General features: G+C 42.0%; 2 protein-coding genes and 1 long non-coding RNA gene across 5 annotated transcripts in view; 2 read left to right on the top strand and 1 right to left on the bottom strand.

Moving 5' to 3' along the window:
* Positions 1-406: 406 nt before the first annotated feature.
* Positions 407-18,677, bottom strand: part of LOC307034843 (uncharacterized protein) — a gene marked incomplete at its 5' end in the record, with an annotated part of 30,297 nt that continues 12,026 nt past the window's right edge. Inside the window, 2 exons of the mRNA XM_079673769.1 lie at positions 407-1,351; positions 2,088-2,203. Coding sequence (XP_079529895.1) covers positions 982-1,351; positions 2,088-2,203 — 486 coding nt within the window. The 3' untranslated portion in view covers positions 407-981. The remainder of the gene's footprint in view (positions 1,352-2,087; positions 2,204-18,677) is intronic.
* Positions 3,311-6,135, top strand: LOC307036295 (uncharacterized protein). 3 transcript variants are annotated; one of them, XM_079676481.1, is made up of 5 exons: positions 3,311-3,715; positions 3,935-4,528; positions 4,651-4,838; positions 5,213-5,256; positions 5,390-5,472. In XM_079676481.1, the coding sequence occupies exons 1-4, from the start codon at positions 3,368-3,370 to the stop codon at positions 5,238-5,240; spliced, it is 1,158 nt and encodes a 385-aa protein (XP_079532607.1). In that variant the 5' UTR covers positions 3,311-3,367; the 3' UTR covers positions 5,241-5,256; positions 5,390-5,472. The 3 variants fall into 3 exon arrangements, with proteins under 3 accessions (XP_079532607.1, XP_079532606.1, XP_079532608.1); XM_079676480.1 differs by lacking the exon at positions 5,213-5,256 and having other exon boundaries at positions 5,390-6,135; XM_079676482.1 differs by lacking the exons at positions 4,651-4,838; positions 5,213-5,256 and having other exon boundaries at positions 5,390-5,517.
* LOC307036301 lies at positions 8,898-11,690 on the top strand. Its single transcript, XR_013807308.1, has 2 exons — positions 8,898-9,036; positions 9,257-11,690. It is a non-coding gene; the product is annotated as an uncharacterized lncRNA (long non-coding RNA).

Below are 18,677 nucleotides of genomic sequence, written 5' to 3'. Positions count from 1 at the left end.
TCTGGTCTGGCTGGAAATGCAATGTCACTCACTTTAGGCTTAGAGCACTGTCTTATGAGATACTTAGCTTAGAAATCAGATTTTTGGAAAACTTAAAAACTCTTGTGAAAACACAGGTCTGTACTCATGTCCTCCATTTGTTTTGGTGTTTCAGATTTGGTTTACCAACGTTTTTGGTTAACAAAAGTAGTGAAATATATGAATTACACTATAGGCCTAGATAAATGTGTTGTTCATGTCTAAAATGAAAATGTGTAGATTAGAATTTGGAGTAAAATTGTTCTATCACTCTACTTTCACCACAGAAAAGTTACATCAGGACTGATTCATGACTTCATATTCCATACTGAGGTTCATGAGATGTATACAAATACAAATTGAGCATTACAACTTTTTTCTTCAACCAACTATTTATGTTAACATAAGAAACTGAGAAATCTCAATATTTACAATACAGGGTTCATACACTTTTTCACCAATGATTTTCAATGACTTTTCCATGACCAAAAAAATGACTCTCTTTCATGTGGCTAGCATGCGCTGCCTCGCCCATATTCGAAATATCGAATATGTTACAACACAGTTTGCATGTAGCACGTCTTGGGTCAATGTCTTTTGATAACCACAATTGGTACTTATCCTTTAGAAGCCATATATTGTTGAAACTGCACTTCCCTGGCATCTTGGCAACTTTATATCAAATAGTAGCTCCTGTAGACTAGAGGGCGTGATTGCAAACATCTCTCACCAGCGTAATACTGCCACAGTTGCCATTTTACGTTTCATTATACGATACAGTATTTATTTTCATTATAGTATTACTATTTCGGCTATTAGATAACATATAAATTATATTTGATGCAACTTTAGTTATATTTTCATGACTTTTCCAAAACTTTGGGAAAAATATTGCATTCCATGACTTTTCCAGGTTTTTAATGACCGTACGAACCCTGACAATATCAGAACTTTCTCAACCAACTATTCATTATAAATGTAAAGACAGGGGGAGCAGTGCCATGGTCTTTGTCTGTCTTCCAAGACAGTGGGTCTGGCTGCTGTGTAGGTGGGGTGATGGTGCATGGGCTGGTAGTGACTGTGTCGGAGGGAGGGAGGTGTGCTAAGCGAGACTTCTTGGCTGGCTGGGTTGATCGTGATGGCTGTGGTGGAGGCCTTTGTACCGAGGTGTATCTTAATCTTGTGGCAGGCACAGATGGAGATGGAGGCTGCTGTAGTGATGGCGGTCCTCTGGTCCTTGGTGGTGATGGCTCTGGTGAAGGCCCTTGAGCCACGGTAGATCTTGACCTGGCTGCAGGCACAGATGGAGGTTCTTGCTGCTGGGCCCAGGCAGCTGTGAAATCGGAAAGACATATAGGACAATAATTACTACTGAGTTCATTAAAGGGGAACTATCATGCAAAATGCACTTTTGTACGTCTTTTATACATGAATATGTGTCCCCGGTGTTCCAGGGAACTCACCAAGTGTCAGAAAACACAACCCTCTCTATTTTCCTCCATACCCAAATCTCTAAAAAAGGGGCTGCAACGGATCTGATACAGACTGATCCATATTTGAACAGTGTCCTGACGTCAGGACGGACGGTGGCACTACGGCTATTGGTCAATTCTCCACCTATCAGGGGAATGAGAGGTTGGGCCACGGCCGGCCATTGCTGCTCGAAAGCGCTGGAGACGCTGTAGTACATATGCCAGGCCTGTAAGTGGCGCTGTAGTTTGCCACAAAAGCAGCGAAGAAGACTTCCCTTGCATGGTTGCCATGGTTGCCCTTCTGTTTATTCTCCGCTGTGGCTCTTTTTCTCCCTCCCCGAGGCAAGCGTTTGCGCCTCCTGCTTTAAAACAAATGAATAAGGACTCTATATAATCATATGTAAGGGATAATGTGCAGCGACGCGGTCATTATGGGGAAAAGAACACCGACAGGCTGATCAGGAGCCGACGCGAAGCGGAGGGATCTAGATCGGCATGAGGGAGGTGGGACAGGAGTCTCTCTCTCTCTTACAACCTATTTAACTATGTTACACCCACACAATGAAAGTACACTATTACTGTAATATTTACATTTACCTATTTTCAAATGGATCCTTGTTGTTGTTGCTGTATTCTCCAGGTTCTGATGCTCCATCTCCACTGCTGCTAGTGTTACAAGTCCGCTGTGCAGAGCTGGTAATCAGATAATAAGCCTGTTGAACAGGAGAAAAGAATAAAGCAGAAGGAAAGTTGCTGCCGTTTGTGTGGTTGTCCTTATTAAACACATTAATAAATTCACTTACAAATTATATCCGTTTTCTCTATTTATCTAATCATTCTCTGGTTTGACGCCACATGTATCTCTGCGTTATGTTGTGTGGTCGAATGAATATGACTTCCTTCTTGCCAACCAGGTTTATTATCTGTGCAAACAGAATATAATGACGGCAGGAAATGGCTTCACCAGCTTTCTACCTCAATACTTCTCCTCAGTGAGGCCTGAAGCTAACTGAGAATGTAAAAATACATTTAGTCAATCAAAATAACTGTATGTCTGACATATTTCGTTTTCGCCTCCACTTGCAGTTCAAATAAATGTTGAAAGAAAAAGTTAATCTGTTTAGAGTTCTGTTTTATATGGGTGTTGAAGAAGAAGAAGAAGAAGAATTGGGAGGGATGAAAGCCTCTTTAATGGTCACACATGCAGAGCACACAGCAAAGTGAAATGTGTTCTCTGCTTTTAACCCATCCTAGTACCAGGTGTCTAGTACTAGTCGCAGTGGGCAGCTATTGTACAGTGCCCGGGGAGCAATAGAGAGGCGAAGTCCCTCCCCTTCCGGGAGCCTCCATGGGACCCCGGAAGCGGAAAATTATACATTGAAGTCAATGGAGAGAGAAAAGTTATCTTTTGATCCCGTTTGAATTGTGCCACGAATGACACATATGATGTTTGTCAATCTTAAACAATCATTTCCATGCAAAAAAAGTCACAGTTTGTCGTAAAAATGCTGAAATATAAGACTATGAATAATACGCAACTAGAAAGACTACAAATCCCAAATGCATTCTGGGTCGCGTAAGTGATGTCATAGGCGATAATGCTCCAAGACTGGTTGTGACTCGCAAAGCAAAGAGGAAGAAGAAGACTGATTTATTCCCTCCAATAAATATAAGAGATTGCTCCAATAAATTCACTTTTACGAGATGCCTGTGTGCTTTGTACGAGGTTGTAATCACAAAAGAGATCATACCACTTGCTCGTTCTATCGCTTCCCGTCTGATGAAAGGACCAGGAGTCGTTGGACCAAACATATCAGGCAATAGAGCTCCTGCGGTCACGTGACTTTTGGTTATCAGCCACCATTTTGGCAGTAAACATGACGACCGGTGCCAGCGTTTTCCTACCGTGCGAGTATACATCTCATTTTAATTCAAGTGAAATTCGGCTTTATAGTACAAAATTAGAAAGATTAAATATAAGCGACCCATATAATGCACCCGGTGTGCTTTTCAAGAGCATAACCTCCTGCTCTGAAGACGATGTACCCGACTTGCGCTACGCGGACATCCACAGCTATCTTGTAAGCTTTCCATCAGTGTACTCAGGAGACTCCCTCAGAGCTTACAAAAGCTTGGAGGCTTACAAATGGTGTCAGTCCGGCTTCGTAAACAACATTCAACTGTGGAGTCTTACATCCCAAAACTTCGGCATCATCACTGCAAGGGTAAGTATTAAATTATTCCAGTTTTGATAGGCAGTGTCACGTTAGCATTGTTTGTTTATTAGCTTGTCTAGCTACGGCAGTGTCACGTTAGCATGTTTGTTTATTAGCTTGGATAGCTACTGCAGTGCGTCTGAAACTAGTTTGTATTTTTGAACGTACTCAACCAAAGTGGCTGGCGTTTTTAACCTTTATTTATCTATTTTTGAATTTCATATATAGGTTAATCACTCCCAAAGGCTTAATGAAAGTCAACTAAAGCCATGGGTGGTGGTCAGGAACGACGGTGTTGTGGTGGGAGCCCACTGCAACTGCACAGCGGGACTCGGGGAGAGCTGCTCTCATGTGTCAGCTGTTCTCTTCAGTCTGTGGGGAAAAAACAACGAAAGGCACGAGGAGATCAGCTGCACATCCAAGAAATGCAAGTGGGCCTCTCCCAGTGAGGATGCTGCGAAGAATGTGGAGTACCTGCAGGGCAAGGACATCATATTCAACCATACTCAACAAAATAAAAAGGGGAATTCCACCAAGGGTACCTCTGCGCCGGCATCTTTCCCACCCCTGACTGCTGCTGAGCAAACACAGCTCTACAAAAATCTCTCACAGTGCCGGACTCAAGATGGGAAGTCCTGCAGACCTGCAGTCCTGTCAGTTGTTCGCGGGTACGCCACATCCTATGTACCCAAGACTGTCAAGCTAGATTTACCTGAACCCCTTACCAGTCTGTACGACAAGAAGGCAAGAGACCTGAACCTGGCTGAATTACAAGAGCGTGCAGAAGGAATATTTGAGGACTTGACTGTCACTGAAGAACAGGTACAGAACATATTCTGTTTACTAATGACTGAAATCTAAGATCTACCATGTTATGTGCACGTGTACTGTGTGTGCTAACTTGCAATGTAAATGAGAAACTGTTTGGATTGCCATGCTTTCAGAGTGATATTGTAGAGGAGGAGACCCAAGCCCAGTCCAAGTCCAGAATTTGGTTTGATCAAAGGAGTGGTAGGGTGACAGGATCTACCTTCAGAGCAGCAACAAGAACAGACCTCAGAAAACCAGCAGTGTCTCTCATAAGACAGATATGTGACCCAAAGTCCCATGTTTTCAGCAGTGAGGCTACCAGGTATTCATGAGCATAGAGAATTCCAGCCAATGTCAACATGCAGTTGAACATCCTAACATACTCCAAATAGCATCCCAAAAGTTTCTGCCTTGTTGTAAGGTGTCAGCTGATGTTCATCATCCCAAAAGTAATGGGCATATGCATTTGATTACTTATTGTATGAAACATTGTGACATGTGCATCAGCAGACACCTTACAATACAGCTGTATCATGTGGGATGATATAAAATGCCACATCTTCACAACAAGTCAAGGGTAGTGTGTGTGAGCATTACAACTGCATGTTGAAATCAGCTGGAATTTCCCTGTAAACTAAAATAGGGTGTGCAGTGTGTAATCTCTTCTATGTATGTGTTAACTTGTCATTTCCATAGGGTGTACAAGGAAATTAGTGTGAGGTGAATGAAGGGTAAATGCAGTAAGTACTAGGCTATTCTTTAAAAAGAAGTGTAAAACCAAGTACAGCAGTAAACATTTGTAAAGGGCAGGGAGGTAGCAATGTGGGGTGGCATTACTATTGTCCAAAACTCATATTTACATTGTTTCTTCAGATGGGGATGCAAGAATGAAGAACTGGCCAGAAAATACTACGAAATGCAGCATCGCCTATCACACACAGACGTCCTGGTGCGACCAGCCGGATTTAGAATTTCACCTCTGCACCCATTTATCGGGGCCTCACCTGATGGGTATGTGTCCTGTAGCTGCTGTGGTACAGGGGTCTTAGAAATTAAGTGCCCATTTTCTGCAAAGGAGCTTTCTGTCAATGAAGCTGTAAATTCTGTTGCACACTTTTGCCTTGAACAAGATTCCCAAGGAAAAATTAGACTTAAGCGAGACCATGCATACTTCTACCAAGTGCAGATGCAGCTATTTGTTACCAAATTGGCATACTGTGATTTCATTCTGTGGACTGAAAAGGAAGGTGATTCACCCTTTGTGGAACGCATTACATTTGACCCAGAATTCTTTCACAAAGAACTTGAACTTGCTCGTGACTTCTTCCTAAAATGCATCATCCCAGAGCTGTTAGGCAAATGGTTTTCTGCACCAAAACAAGCAACTGCAAGCATCGATCCCCAGCAACAGTGGTGCTACTGCCGTGCACCTGCGGCAGGGAACATGCTTGTTTGTGCCTCAGGGTTCTGTGCCGTGAAGAGGTTCCACCAAACCTGCCTTCGGATGAAAAGGGTACCGAAACAGTGGGTGTGTCCTAGTTGTAGGAAACTAATCAATGCCCAAAAAAAAAAAACATAATTACTTAGTCTTACTTACTTACGAAAAGTGTGAATATGAATGAGCTGATGCAATGTCAATATTTTATTAATTAATAAACAACTGTTAAACCAATGTCTTCTGTGTCTGTAGCAGTATCTGTAGCGCTCTTAAAACATGGATAGGTCACTCAAATCTAGTGAGTGAGAAGAGTAGTCACAACAAACAAGTGAGAAGCGAATCAAAAAGGTTTACTTTCTGTTGACGCACACATTCATCACTCAAAGGGCACCACAGAATCAGGTACATTTGTTAGTCCACAACATACACTCACAATTTTATCAAGATAAGTAACATCATTTTCTTTCTCTATGTCTGTGAAAGTTATTGGCACAGTGCTTTGTAAGATAGTATATTTCTGACGAAGTACTCCTATGACTCTTTCGATGTGAATCCTTAAAGAGGCTAGAGATCTTGTATTCTCTATGTCAGCAGGATCTAACTGTGTTTTTCCACGAGTAAATGCTGGAATTTTTAATTCAGCCTGACACCTTTCAACAGACTCCTTCACCAGAAACCCCCTGTCTGCCAAAACAACATCCCCTGGGAGAATATTAGGTAAAAAATCACTGTGTTCTGTAATGAACTTATCACTGGTGCGACCTCCCCATCCAGTAGAAATGAAACAAATTGAACCTTGAGGGCAAATGGCAATTAAATATTTCATGGTGTGATGTGATTTGTATCTTGAGTAACACTGCGCACTGGGTCGCAATCTACTTGGTTTCTCTAGAAATATTTCAAAGCAATCAATGATACAAACAGTCTTCTCGTAGTCACCATTTCTAAATACATATGGAAGAGATGTTCTTAAAGATTCTCTTTCAGGCCACACCACTAAACTTGGCACCAGTCTACAATAAATCAAATTAACACAGTGTTTGAAGTGCCTGGAGACAGTCGTTGGATCGATGCCAAAATAAAAACCCAAAAAGTCAAATGTGAAGTTCATTCGAAGCTTCATCAAAGTCAACATGTATTGTTGAAAACATGTTATTGATGATTTAAGTTTGAGAAATGGAGCCAAATATTGAAAAATGGTCATAAGACATGTATAGGTTGCTAACCCAGTGAGGACATTCACCTTTTTATCATCATTATGCAAACTAATCTCTGTCAGGGTCTTCCTATTTATCTTGTCCCTTAACAACATGTTTTCAGTCCTTAGAGCTTGGCATTCTAGCTCAAGACACTGGATGCGGTTAGAACAGGTTTCAGAGGTGCATGGTGGTGTTGCTGGATCAGGCTGGACAGGATCTTCATCGCCTGAGTCTACCAAAGGATCTGAGATGAGGGGCTCCTTCAAAGGCTCTGTGATTTGGTCTTCTTGGGCTGCCTTGTTCTGGGGACAATCAGTTGATGTCCTGATGAAAACACAGAAGCAGCAAAATAAGCTTTCATGCATACAATACTGATGGCAGTTTACATGTTTACAGTCTGACATGTTTAATGGAAATCATATGATATTAGCCTTCATTAAATGACTGGTGTGACGTTTTTGTTTAGAACCATATCACGGCAGTTAACTATTTGAAATAAAATAATCTGAATAACACACCGATAACAAGTAGACCCAACATGTAATCAGACAGGAGTTTGATCTACCAACCTTTGACGGATGGCTTCTGCAGATAGCTTTGCCTGCTCTACTTTGTGCAATTTAGCCTTCTGCCTTCTGTTAAAAACCTCCAGTCTCGTTTTTCGTCTCCTCTTCTCTGGAGATGGAAGGTAATCAAAAATTGACGGAATAAAATCCGGACTCAACGGGTTATCACTCTTTCTCCCTAAAAAATAAGAAGGAATATTTTCAACACGGGTTTGTTTACCACTAGCTTGCTACAAGCTAACTGGCTAGGCTGCACCAGAGCCACACTTGTTGAGTTAAAAAGGGACATCACAGAGTCCGTTAGCTATAATAACTGGGTGCTAGATTCTACTTCGGTAAAAATTAAACTGACCAGAAACTTTTTGTAGCATTGTACTGTATTCCTTCACCCACCTGATATGAAGTGATCACTGCATAAGCGAAAGCAAACGGCCGGGGGGTCCCATCTTTCAGTCTTGTTCAGACGGCTCCTGGCTCTTTTAATCGCTGCGATCCACTTTTCCCTCCTCTCCGCGTCTTTTGGAATGCGATAATAAGATACACCTTTCTTCTTCCCACGCCTATTTGTACAACCTGGTGCACAGCAGTTATCCACCATCCTCGACAGTCTGCCAGTGCCTGCCAATGAATTTACTGACGCGATTACTGCCAAAATGGCTGCCCCCTTCGTTTCTCGTCACGTGACCAGCATATGTGACATCATCCGCAGGAGCTCTATATAGGCTACATGTTTTGCATGGAACATAGTCAAGTTAGCTACCTAGCTAGTAGCGAGCATGTTAGTTAGCATTATATTACATTACTTAGCCTTGTCATTTGTATTAGCCTTAACATGAAGTAAACCAAAATGTTAAACAGTAAGAGTAGTCATGATGGTAAGTATTTTGTGAAACATTTGAAGAGTAGCCTATCGCCCCCTCCACCAGGTGCTAAGGGGGCGGGAGGTAGGCTAACGCCACATTAGTATCAGCGATCTTTTCTACTTAATGCTATCTGCACAAATGGTTAACATTGACCATTAAAAGATCAGGCAGTTCAGGGAGAGTCGAAGGAAGGAAGGCAGGCAGCTTTGCATGACATTCTTCTGGACGTGTTTCATTGTGATGATAGTGAGAGTGAGTCAATCTGTTTGTTGGAAAGACAGTAGTTGAGTGATTACTGAGAGAAAATTATTAAGAGATAATTATTCAGTGTTGTTACTTTAAAGTGTTGTTACTGACCTTTTTCTCTTTTATTTTCTTTACCTCACCTGTAACTGCTGAGACCCTGAGGAACATGCACATTGGACTGACCTGCTTTGGCAACCTGATTTCCACTGTACGTAATAGTATTTGGTTATGGTATATTATTTATATACATCAAAGGCACAATGCACCCCTCAGAGACACACATGTATTGAGTGTGATATTTTGCATTGGTCATGTGAAATCATCTTTACACACTAGAAAACTGTAGGAGCGGCAACTTGTTTTGAAATTGAATTTTTAATATCCGATAATAAAGTTGATCTGTTTTCTTTATTCTTCTCTCTTCCCAGCTCCATCCATCACCATTCTCTGTTCCTGCCAGGTCCTGCTTGCTAATCAATGCTCATATTTTTTTTACACAATTACAAATAAAGTCAATGTATTGTATGACATGAAGTTGTGCTTCATTCTGAGTCAATAATAAATTCATTCTGCCTTCAGCTGCAAAATTATTGTGGACTGCACCGACATCCATGTAGCAGCCCCCCCCCCCCCAGTAAGATGAACCAAGCAAAGCTGACATACTCAACATACAGCTGTGCTCTTAAGTTTACATGAAGAATTTGTGAAATATTGGTAATAACAGGTTTAAATGATTATAAGTAATTAATTATATAATTTTCTCATCGTAGATGAGCAGACAGGGAGCAGATGAGAAAAGCAGAATATGCAGCTGCCATTTTCCACATGGAAAAGAGAAAGGGCCAAGTGTATTTGAGTGGACAAAAGAGAAATCCCAAATACGAAAAATAAAATTATACAATTTACAGATATGTATACAAATAAATACATATCCTATATACACCATCATGTATAATGATGGTGTATGATGTAGAAGGAAGTGTGGTAGATAACAAGTAAATATAGAGTTACATACAGATCCATGTTACAGCAAAAGATGGAATTACTAAGAAGCACGTAGTATAATAATAATTACACGCAACAATTAAATAACTGCTCAGCATCTCCACCACAATCCCAATCTGCTGTGTCCTGTTTTCCTCCCCTCTGCATAACACCCCATCACACATACGAAACACAACGCAGAGTCCGAGGGTGTTAAGAGTATGTTTATTTAAATGTCCTCCTCTCTACTGGCCAACACAGGGAGCATATGCTGGGTGTAGAATTGTTCCAGGAGGAGGAGATTTCCATGCCATGCAGGGTCTTTGGGGATGGGGATGATGATCCCCTCCTTCGTGGTCCACAGTAGCAGAGACTCCGGTCTGTGATTTGCAGCTGTTATATAATATACAATACATTTTTTTGAAAAACATTTGATCAAAAAATAAGGATTTGGTCAGGATCTAAAGTCAGTGTGTAGTTTATTAATTAATCAATGCTCTCTACATTAGGAAAACACATACCAGTGTACCAGAGGGAGTCACACACAGCTGTGCCTAGATAACCAAACAAATTAACAGGGATGCAAACTCATCAGGTATGAAAAAGGTGACAAGGATCCGAGCCCCCTGACCCCACAGAATATCGGCTTTAAAATGAGGAATAACAGAGGATTTTAGCAGTCAGAACAACTAAAGCAGCAGTGTTAATATTAACAGAAACGCCATAGAGTCACATCTAATAGAAATATATAAAAAGCATTTATTTTAATTGTGTAGTAGTCAGTTTATAATTTTGGCAGCACTGTTGAGCATTTTGAAAATGTATTTTCAGGCCTCTGTCCAAGGCTTAGTCTTTCTATCTTTATAGCCACTGGTGTAAAGTAACTAAGTTCATAAACTCAACAAGTACTATACTTGGGCACAATTTTGAGATACTTGTACTTTACTTAAGTATTTCAATGTTTTGCTACTTTGTACTTCTACTCCACTACAGTTCAGAGGTAAATGGTGTACTTTTACTCCACTACATGTATGTAATACCTTTAGTTACTTTACAGATGTGGATGAATGATGTGAAATATAATCAAGTGTTAAATCAGACTTTAGTTCCACCTGGAGTAAATCCAAAAGCTACCCTGCAGTATACAAAGTCATTCAGGCTAGCTGCACCTTTACCAGCTTTGAGAACACTTTCATGATCAATCATTATAAAACATATCATATTATTCTGAAATGGACCAATCTGCAAAATGACTACTTTTACTGTCGCTACTTTCACTATATTTTGATAATAATACTTTTCTACTTTTACTTGAGGAACATTTGGAATGCAGGACTTTTACTGTAACAGAGTATTCCTACACTCTGGTACTTCTACTTTTACTCAAGTACAAGAACTGAGTACTTCTAATTTTAATCAATTCCAAGATATATACTTATACCACCTCTGTTTATAGCCTATGAAAAAAACGATTAGAAAACGAAGGCTAAAGCTAACGTTAGCAGATAGTGACAATGTATGCTAGTTAGCTAGCTCAACGATAATATTGCGACGGGGAAAAAAAACTTTTCAGTGCACATCACGCTCTGCCGCTCCGACAGGGAGCTCTACTGTGAACACCTGAACGGCCCGTTCTAACAGCTGTTCACCAGCGGTCCAGTCTGTGCCACAGGGACTCCGGACGCACAGTTAATATTAACGAACGCACCGTAGGTAATGTAGCTGCTGAAGCTAGACCATCATCGCCGAGCAGCAGAGGCTTATTATACATCATGAGCAGAGCCGACAGGCAGGAAGACTCGAGCACACAGCTCGCGCTTCATTATAATATATATAAAAAAAGCTCGCGGCCGCACATTAATCCGGGTCCCAGACCCCCTCCCATACCCCAAAAATATTTTTATTGCAGATCTACAGGAATCACAAAAACGACCTATTTTGGATTCAAAACGGAGAATTTCGCCGAAAGGTGACAAGTTTGCATCCCTGGACAAGATAACCAAAATCCTTGAATCTACACACAGCAAATAAACTCAAATGACACAACGAGATGTAAAAAGGAGATCACACATATAGTCGATATAGAACTGGCCGTTTCAATCTGAAGAGCAACTAAAACAAAACACGGGAGTGTATCTTGTTCTTGTGAACACTAATGTTATCCACAGCATACACAGACACCACAAAGTTCTTAAGGAGAAAACTAGTTTCTAAAACAAAACACGTTAGTGTACCTTGTTAGCTAGCTGACATTAACCTTAAACATTGCACTCATATTACTCACTGAAACCTTGTAAAGCCGGTCCCGCATGCTGGCTCTTACAGAACCGCTCCCTTTCGTGTATGTACAGCTCTCAACATGCCCAGACTTGTAGTGATTTTCACCTCGTTTTATACTTTTTCGCCTCATTCTGAAAGAAACAGGTGAAATTTACTAACGTGACAGCCATCTTTGTGATGGTGACGCGTATTGTGCGAGACCAGAGACCTGTAGTTCACTGAGCGGTTTCACACAAAAAAAATTGTAACTTCACAGTTTTACGACACATTTTTATTTTTTTGACTTGCAAAATGTTCTTTTAATTTGACAAACATCATATGTGTCATTCGTGGCACAATTCAAACGCGATCGAAAGATGACTTTTCTCTCTCCATTGACGTCAATGTATAATTTTCCGCTTCCGGGGTCCCATGGGTCGGAAGTAGATGGGCGGGACTTCGCCTCTCTATGGGAGTGAGGGGGGAAGGGGGATATCCGGTGCCTTGCTCAAGGGCACTGGGACCGAGGAGTCGAGGAGGGGAAATTTGAGTATTGAGAAACCTCTAATGGCCCTTTCTCATTTCATCAAATCCCCCTCCTCGACTCCTCGGTCCTCCGGTAGTGACCCGGAAATGAATTTCAGCGCGCCCTGTTGAAGGACATCTCATTTCTCTAAATCCACTTCGAGGACCGAGGATCGAGCGCCGAGGAGGCTATCTTGAGGAGCTCTAACTGAGGATACACTGATGGGTCATCCACGGTTCCTTCGTAGATGCATTTCCGGCAACAGTGATGTTTAGCTGCAACAAGTCCTCCAACTAATACGACCAAATAGGTTGATTGTTTTCCTTGTTTTCCGACCCATTAATACGACCCAGAGCAGCGTTTTCAATCAACGGGTGCGTCAGCCTGTATACCTTTACGACCCACGGGCGCGTTTTAAATCAACGGGAGGCGGCGTAATGACGTACAACGTCCTCGACAACTTCTGTTAACAACCATTGTTTTTCAGACACGTACACTCTTCAAAAATCACGGCTGTCTGTCGTAGAACAAAACGTGATCCGTCTCTTAAATTTGTGTTGACCACAGACCTTATTACAAGCTATTTTCCCAAATCCTATGGAGAAATCTCATTGGTTCTGAGGCGAGGGAACCGGAAGTGGTAAAATGCTAACTCACCGGGGTTTTGGACTCGTCACTGCATCACTGACAACATCCATTTATTTCCCAGACAAGCTAATAAACGTGAGTAGTCAGATATCAAAAGTATATTCATTTTGGGATATGTATTATGTTGTTTTATTTTGTCGTCTAGTACAGTGACTAAGATTACTATGTTTACCTAGGAATAATGATAGCAAAGCTAAATTAGCCAAAAGTAGAATCAGCTAACGTTAACGTGAGCATGGAAGTTATGTGATCCATCGGTTCATGCGGTTGATCCAAATGTTAACACACGTCACATTCTTTATAACTATATTAAATACTATTTATCTATTAAGTGAAGAGTCACCAGGGGTGTAATACTGCCGGAACACCGCTCCGGTACCTAAAACGGGGATGGTTGTTAGCATCTGGTGCTAGCTAGCTATGATAACGGATAGGCTAAGAGGCTAATGTACCTAATGTAATGTTTACACAGTTAACTTTAGTCTAAGTTATCTCAGTGGGTCTGAAACAGTTTGGTCACCATATATGGAAATACATATTTCCAAGGCACACTTTTATATTATTGTAATGTTCCACAATAGGAGTCGGAAATTCAAGTTCTTAGGTTCAATAGTTCCTTTGGTAGCATACAAATACAGGTTCATAGGTCACAGGTTGCAGGTCGCAGGTTCAACGTCACACAGCACCCTAAAAAAAATCGAATGAATCTAAAACATCGATGAAATCATTACAATTCATACTATTGGACATACAACAAATGCGTAAAAAAAAAAACAGTAAATAGTTAAATATGCACAAAGATAAATAAAAAAAAAAGTATTATTCTTATCACTTTTTTAAATTATTGAAATGTATACAGTTAAGTTTCATATGGGTGTTGACAGATGTATCCATAGATTTAGTTAATGTTGCCCTCAAAGTGCACAAGATTGATGCATTTAACTTCCCGGGGGCCTCCGGACCCCCCTAGAGGACATGAGGTCCACCCCCACTTAAAACATATTCACATGGATAGGATACTAAATAAATGTGCACACTTTTTATATAGTAACCTTTGTACCTCAGCCAGCAGGAGGAAGTTAGTTTATAAAGGTCCTTCACTGATCACTTGACTATCACGCAGCTGTGTGCAGCATTTACTGTAAGAATCACACATTTATTCAATAATGCAGACTTAATAAATGACCATTCTTTGTTGATTCTGGCTGGAGTGTTAATTGACAGTAGTTACATAAGCTTCAAAACGAGCCACAACTGCGCCTGCACACATGCAGAACTTATAGAATTAGCAATACACCCCTGGTAATGATGATTTTATTATTATTTTCTGTGATGATGGAGCATCAACTTTTGGATCAACCAGATATTGACAGATTAGGGTTGTCCATAACAGTCACTTTAAACATGTGACTGACTCTGTATAACATTGTTTTCCTTACTCTTGTGATTTTTGTTCATCCTATCTAAAAGATAAAAAAACATGAGTTCATTGTTTTAACAAGATTTTTCACGATATAATAAAATACATGAATCCTGTAAACATTTGTAGTATAGTATTCTTATTTTTTGTATTCCCTGACATTATCTGTGTTGCTGTTACAGATGCCTACTCAAAAAGTGTGCCAGACATGCAGGCAAAGCATAGGAGTAGCAAGTAAAAAATGCAAACAATGTGGTGCCATCCAACCCTACAAAGAGAAACTCTCCAAGCAAAAAGAAAAGGTTGCACATGAGTGGAAGGACACGCAAAAGAAAAACCACAGTGTCAACAAAGTGTATGACTCGAAACATTTACTGGTAAGCTTTTTTCTCTTGCAGATGTCATTGCTTCATCCCTCTCTCCACGTCTGTTACTCCTTGGCGACCTTAACATCCACATGGACTCCACCACCTGCAAACACGCTTCTGAATTTTCCTCCCTTCTGGACAATTTCTCATTTACACAACATGTCACCTTCCTCACCCACGATAAAGGACACATCCTTGACCTTGTCTGCTCCACCAACCTCACAGTACTCGACCTCCACCCCTGCCCCTTTCCCCTCTCTGACCACAAACTCATACAGTTCACCACAGCCTCCCCAGTCCGCCGCCCCCCCCCCCCCATCCAGGAACATCACTTTCCGTAATTTACGCTCTGTCGATCCCCAGCACCTCTCCGACCTGCTATCCTCTACTCTCCCCATGGACTCGAACCTCAGCTCACCCGATGATCAACTCAACCACCTTAATTCAACCCGACTCGCCTCCCTCAATAGCTTGGCCCCCCTCAAAAGGAAAAATGTCACTTTTAAAACCTCCTCACCCTGGTTCACCCCTGCACTCCGCAAACTGAAGCAAACCGGCCGCCAGCTTGAACGCCTAACCATGAAATCATCCCTCACAGTTCACCATGATTCCTACAAACTCCATCTCACTACCTACAGAGACGCCCTCAATGCCGCAAAATCTGCTTACCTCTCCACCATCTTCATCGACCCCTCCCGTAACCCCAGAACCCTCTTCTCCACCGTCAACAAGCTCCTCAAACCCCGTGCTGACACCCTCTCTTCCTCCACTTCCACTCTATGCAGTTAATTCCTCCAGTTTTTCTCTGACAAAATCACTGCAGTTAATCACTCCCTATCCGCTGCATCTGACACACAAACATCTCCCCCATCATCCACCGCCACAATTCCTCCCTCCATCTCCCTTGACCTCCCAAGCCCTCCTCCCCATGGCATTCTCTCCCAGTTCACTCTGGTTACCCCCCCTGAAATACTCCAACTGATCAGCTCCTCCAAACCCACAACCTGCTCGCTTGACCCTCTACCCACCCCTCTTCTGAAGTCCTGCCTCCCCGTCCTGTGCCCCTACCTTGTTAACCTTTTCAACTCCTCCCTGTCCCAAGGAACCGTTCCCTCTGCCTTCAAAACTGCTGCTGTCACTCCCATCCTCAAGAAACCCGGTCTGGATCCCTCCTCCCTCAGTAATTACCGCCCCATCTCCAACCTCCCCTTTCTCTCAAAAACAATAGAACGCATCATCTCCAAACAACTCCACCGCCATCTCCAAAAAAAATGACCTTTTTGAACCCCTTCAGTCTGGTTTTCGTCCTCACCACAGCACAGAAACGGCACTCATCAAAGTCCTCAATTCCCTCCTCACCTCTGCTGACACCGGTTCCCTCAACATCCTCATCCTGCTTGACCTGAGTGCAGCCTTCGATACCGTGAGCCACACTATCCTGCTTACCCGATTCCGGGATATCGGTATCGAAGGTAATGCACTCAGGTGGCTCCAGTCCTACCTCTCCGACAGATCCCACTTCATCTCCCTCAACAATCACTCCTCTACCACAGTTTCAGTCACCCAAGGTGTTCCCCAAGGTTCAGTACTCGGCCCCCTCCTCTACATCCTCCCCCTTGGTCAGATTCTCCGCCATCACAACCTGGACTTTCATTGCTATGCTGACGACAGACAGATCTACCTCAGCACCAAATCCCCCCACAACCCCCCTCTCACACACATCGAATCCTGTCTGACTGCAATAAAATCCTGGATGCAACACAACTTCCTCAAACTCAACAGCAATAAAACTGAACTCCTCCTCATCGGCTCCAAATCCACCCTCAGCAAAACCCCCAACCTGACACTCACCATCGATGGCACCCCTGTTTCCCCCTCCACCCAGGCACGCAACCTTGGCGTGATATTCGACCCCACCCTCTCCCTCGACCCCCACATCCGCCAAGTTGTAAAAACCTCATTTTTCCACCTCCGCGATATCGCCAAACTCCGTCCCTCTCTCACCTGCCCCGCAGCTGAGCGACTCATTCACGCCTTCATCTCCTCCCGCCTTGACTATTGCAACTCAGTCCTCTTCGGCATCAGCACAACATCCCTCAACAGACTCCAGCGTGTCCAGAACGCAGCCGCCAGACTCCTCACCCACACCAAATCATGGCATCACATCACCCCGGTCCTCAAAGAACTCCACTGGCTTCCCGTCTCACACCGCATTCACTACAAACTCCTGGTCCTCACCTATAAAGCCCTCCACCATCTGCCCCCCCCCTACCTCACTGACCTCCTCATCCTCTACCAACCACCCCGGTCCCTCGGATCCACCTCAGCCGGTTTGCTCTCAATCCCCAAGGCCAAACTCCGGAGCTTCGGGGACAGAGCCTTCTCTGTGGCAGCCCCGAAGCTCTGGAACTCCCTCCCCCAAGACCTCCGTGAGTCTGATTCCCTCACCCTGTTCCAGTCCCGTCTCAAAACCCACCTCTTCAACTCTGCTTATCCTTAAACCTGCCCCTCCCCCCTCTGAACCAACATCCTCCTGACTGCTTTTCTGTTTTTGTTTTTGTTTTTGTTTTTGTTCTTGTTTTGTTTGTCAACCTGATTCATAATGTAAAGCGTCTTTGGGTCTAGAAAAGCGCTATATAAATCCCATTTATTATTATTATTATAGATGTCAGTTATCATAAAAGTGTGTAAATAATCCCTGATCTTAATCTTTTTATACAAATTGTTAAATTAGTTAATTGATTTATACTTTCCAACAGTCGCCCTCATTTACTTTTTTTTAAAATAATCCTAATTTCTTAATTAAGTTTATGTGAGAAGTACAGACTAGTGCACGATTACTGCACTTCATGTAATGTGTTAAGCAAAATTGTTGTCACCGTTGTATTTAAATCTGTAAAGGCATAACACATTTTTTCGAACTGATGTTAGATAGTGTTTGTACTTGCAGGTACCCAGTTTTAGTAAAACATTATTTCTTAACCAGAAGTAACATAGTTCAGGCCAGTGGTAATTCCTAGAATCAGAGCTTCAATGTACATGTTTTTCTAATTATATCTTACAAAAAAACCTGCAATTTGGTGTTTTATATTTTATTTTGGAACTTCATGGTATGGAAAACACATAATTATGTGACTATGGTTTCCAAAAGTAAAATAAATATCATATACATTTTTGAATAAATGGTAAAACCAAGAATGTCACAGAATCAAAACCAGCCCATATTAATATAGTGCTTGAAAGACAATCAAGACCTGGAAAGAGTTAGTATTAATAAAGAAGCTCTTAAAAGCACTTTCATTAAGCTTACCAGAGTCTCTGACTTTGAGCCGTGTTCGACCAGTCATTTCAAAATTCCCCTGTAACACCAGCTTTACATCTGAAGTGCTGTTAATGCAGAACTTTGAACCTGAAATGATATAGGTTATAGCTTGCTGACATGTTTCAAAGCTAAATGTAGCTTATTCAGATATCTGAATGTGAGAGTTAAATGGACCCATATCAGGGATGCCAGAAACTGACCATGATCAAAATCGGACAGCCCTGGCGAATATTAATCGATTATTCGCCGCCGAATTGAAACTAAGCCAGGAAAAAAAAGAAAAACATAAATAATAATAAAAATATATATAAATAAAATCGAA

This window comes from Notothenia rossii, assembly GCF_949606895.1.
Source record: "Notothenia rossii genome assembly, chromosome: 4".
Taxonomy (NCBI): domain Eukaryota; kingdom Metazoa; phylum Chordata; class Actinopteri; order Perciformes; family Nototheniidae; genus Notothenia; species Notothenia rossii.
This window is presented reverse-complemented; position numbering and strand designations above follow the sequence as displayed.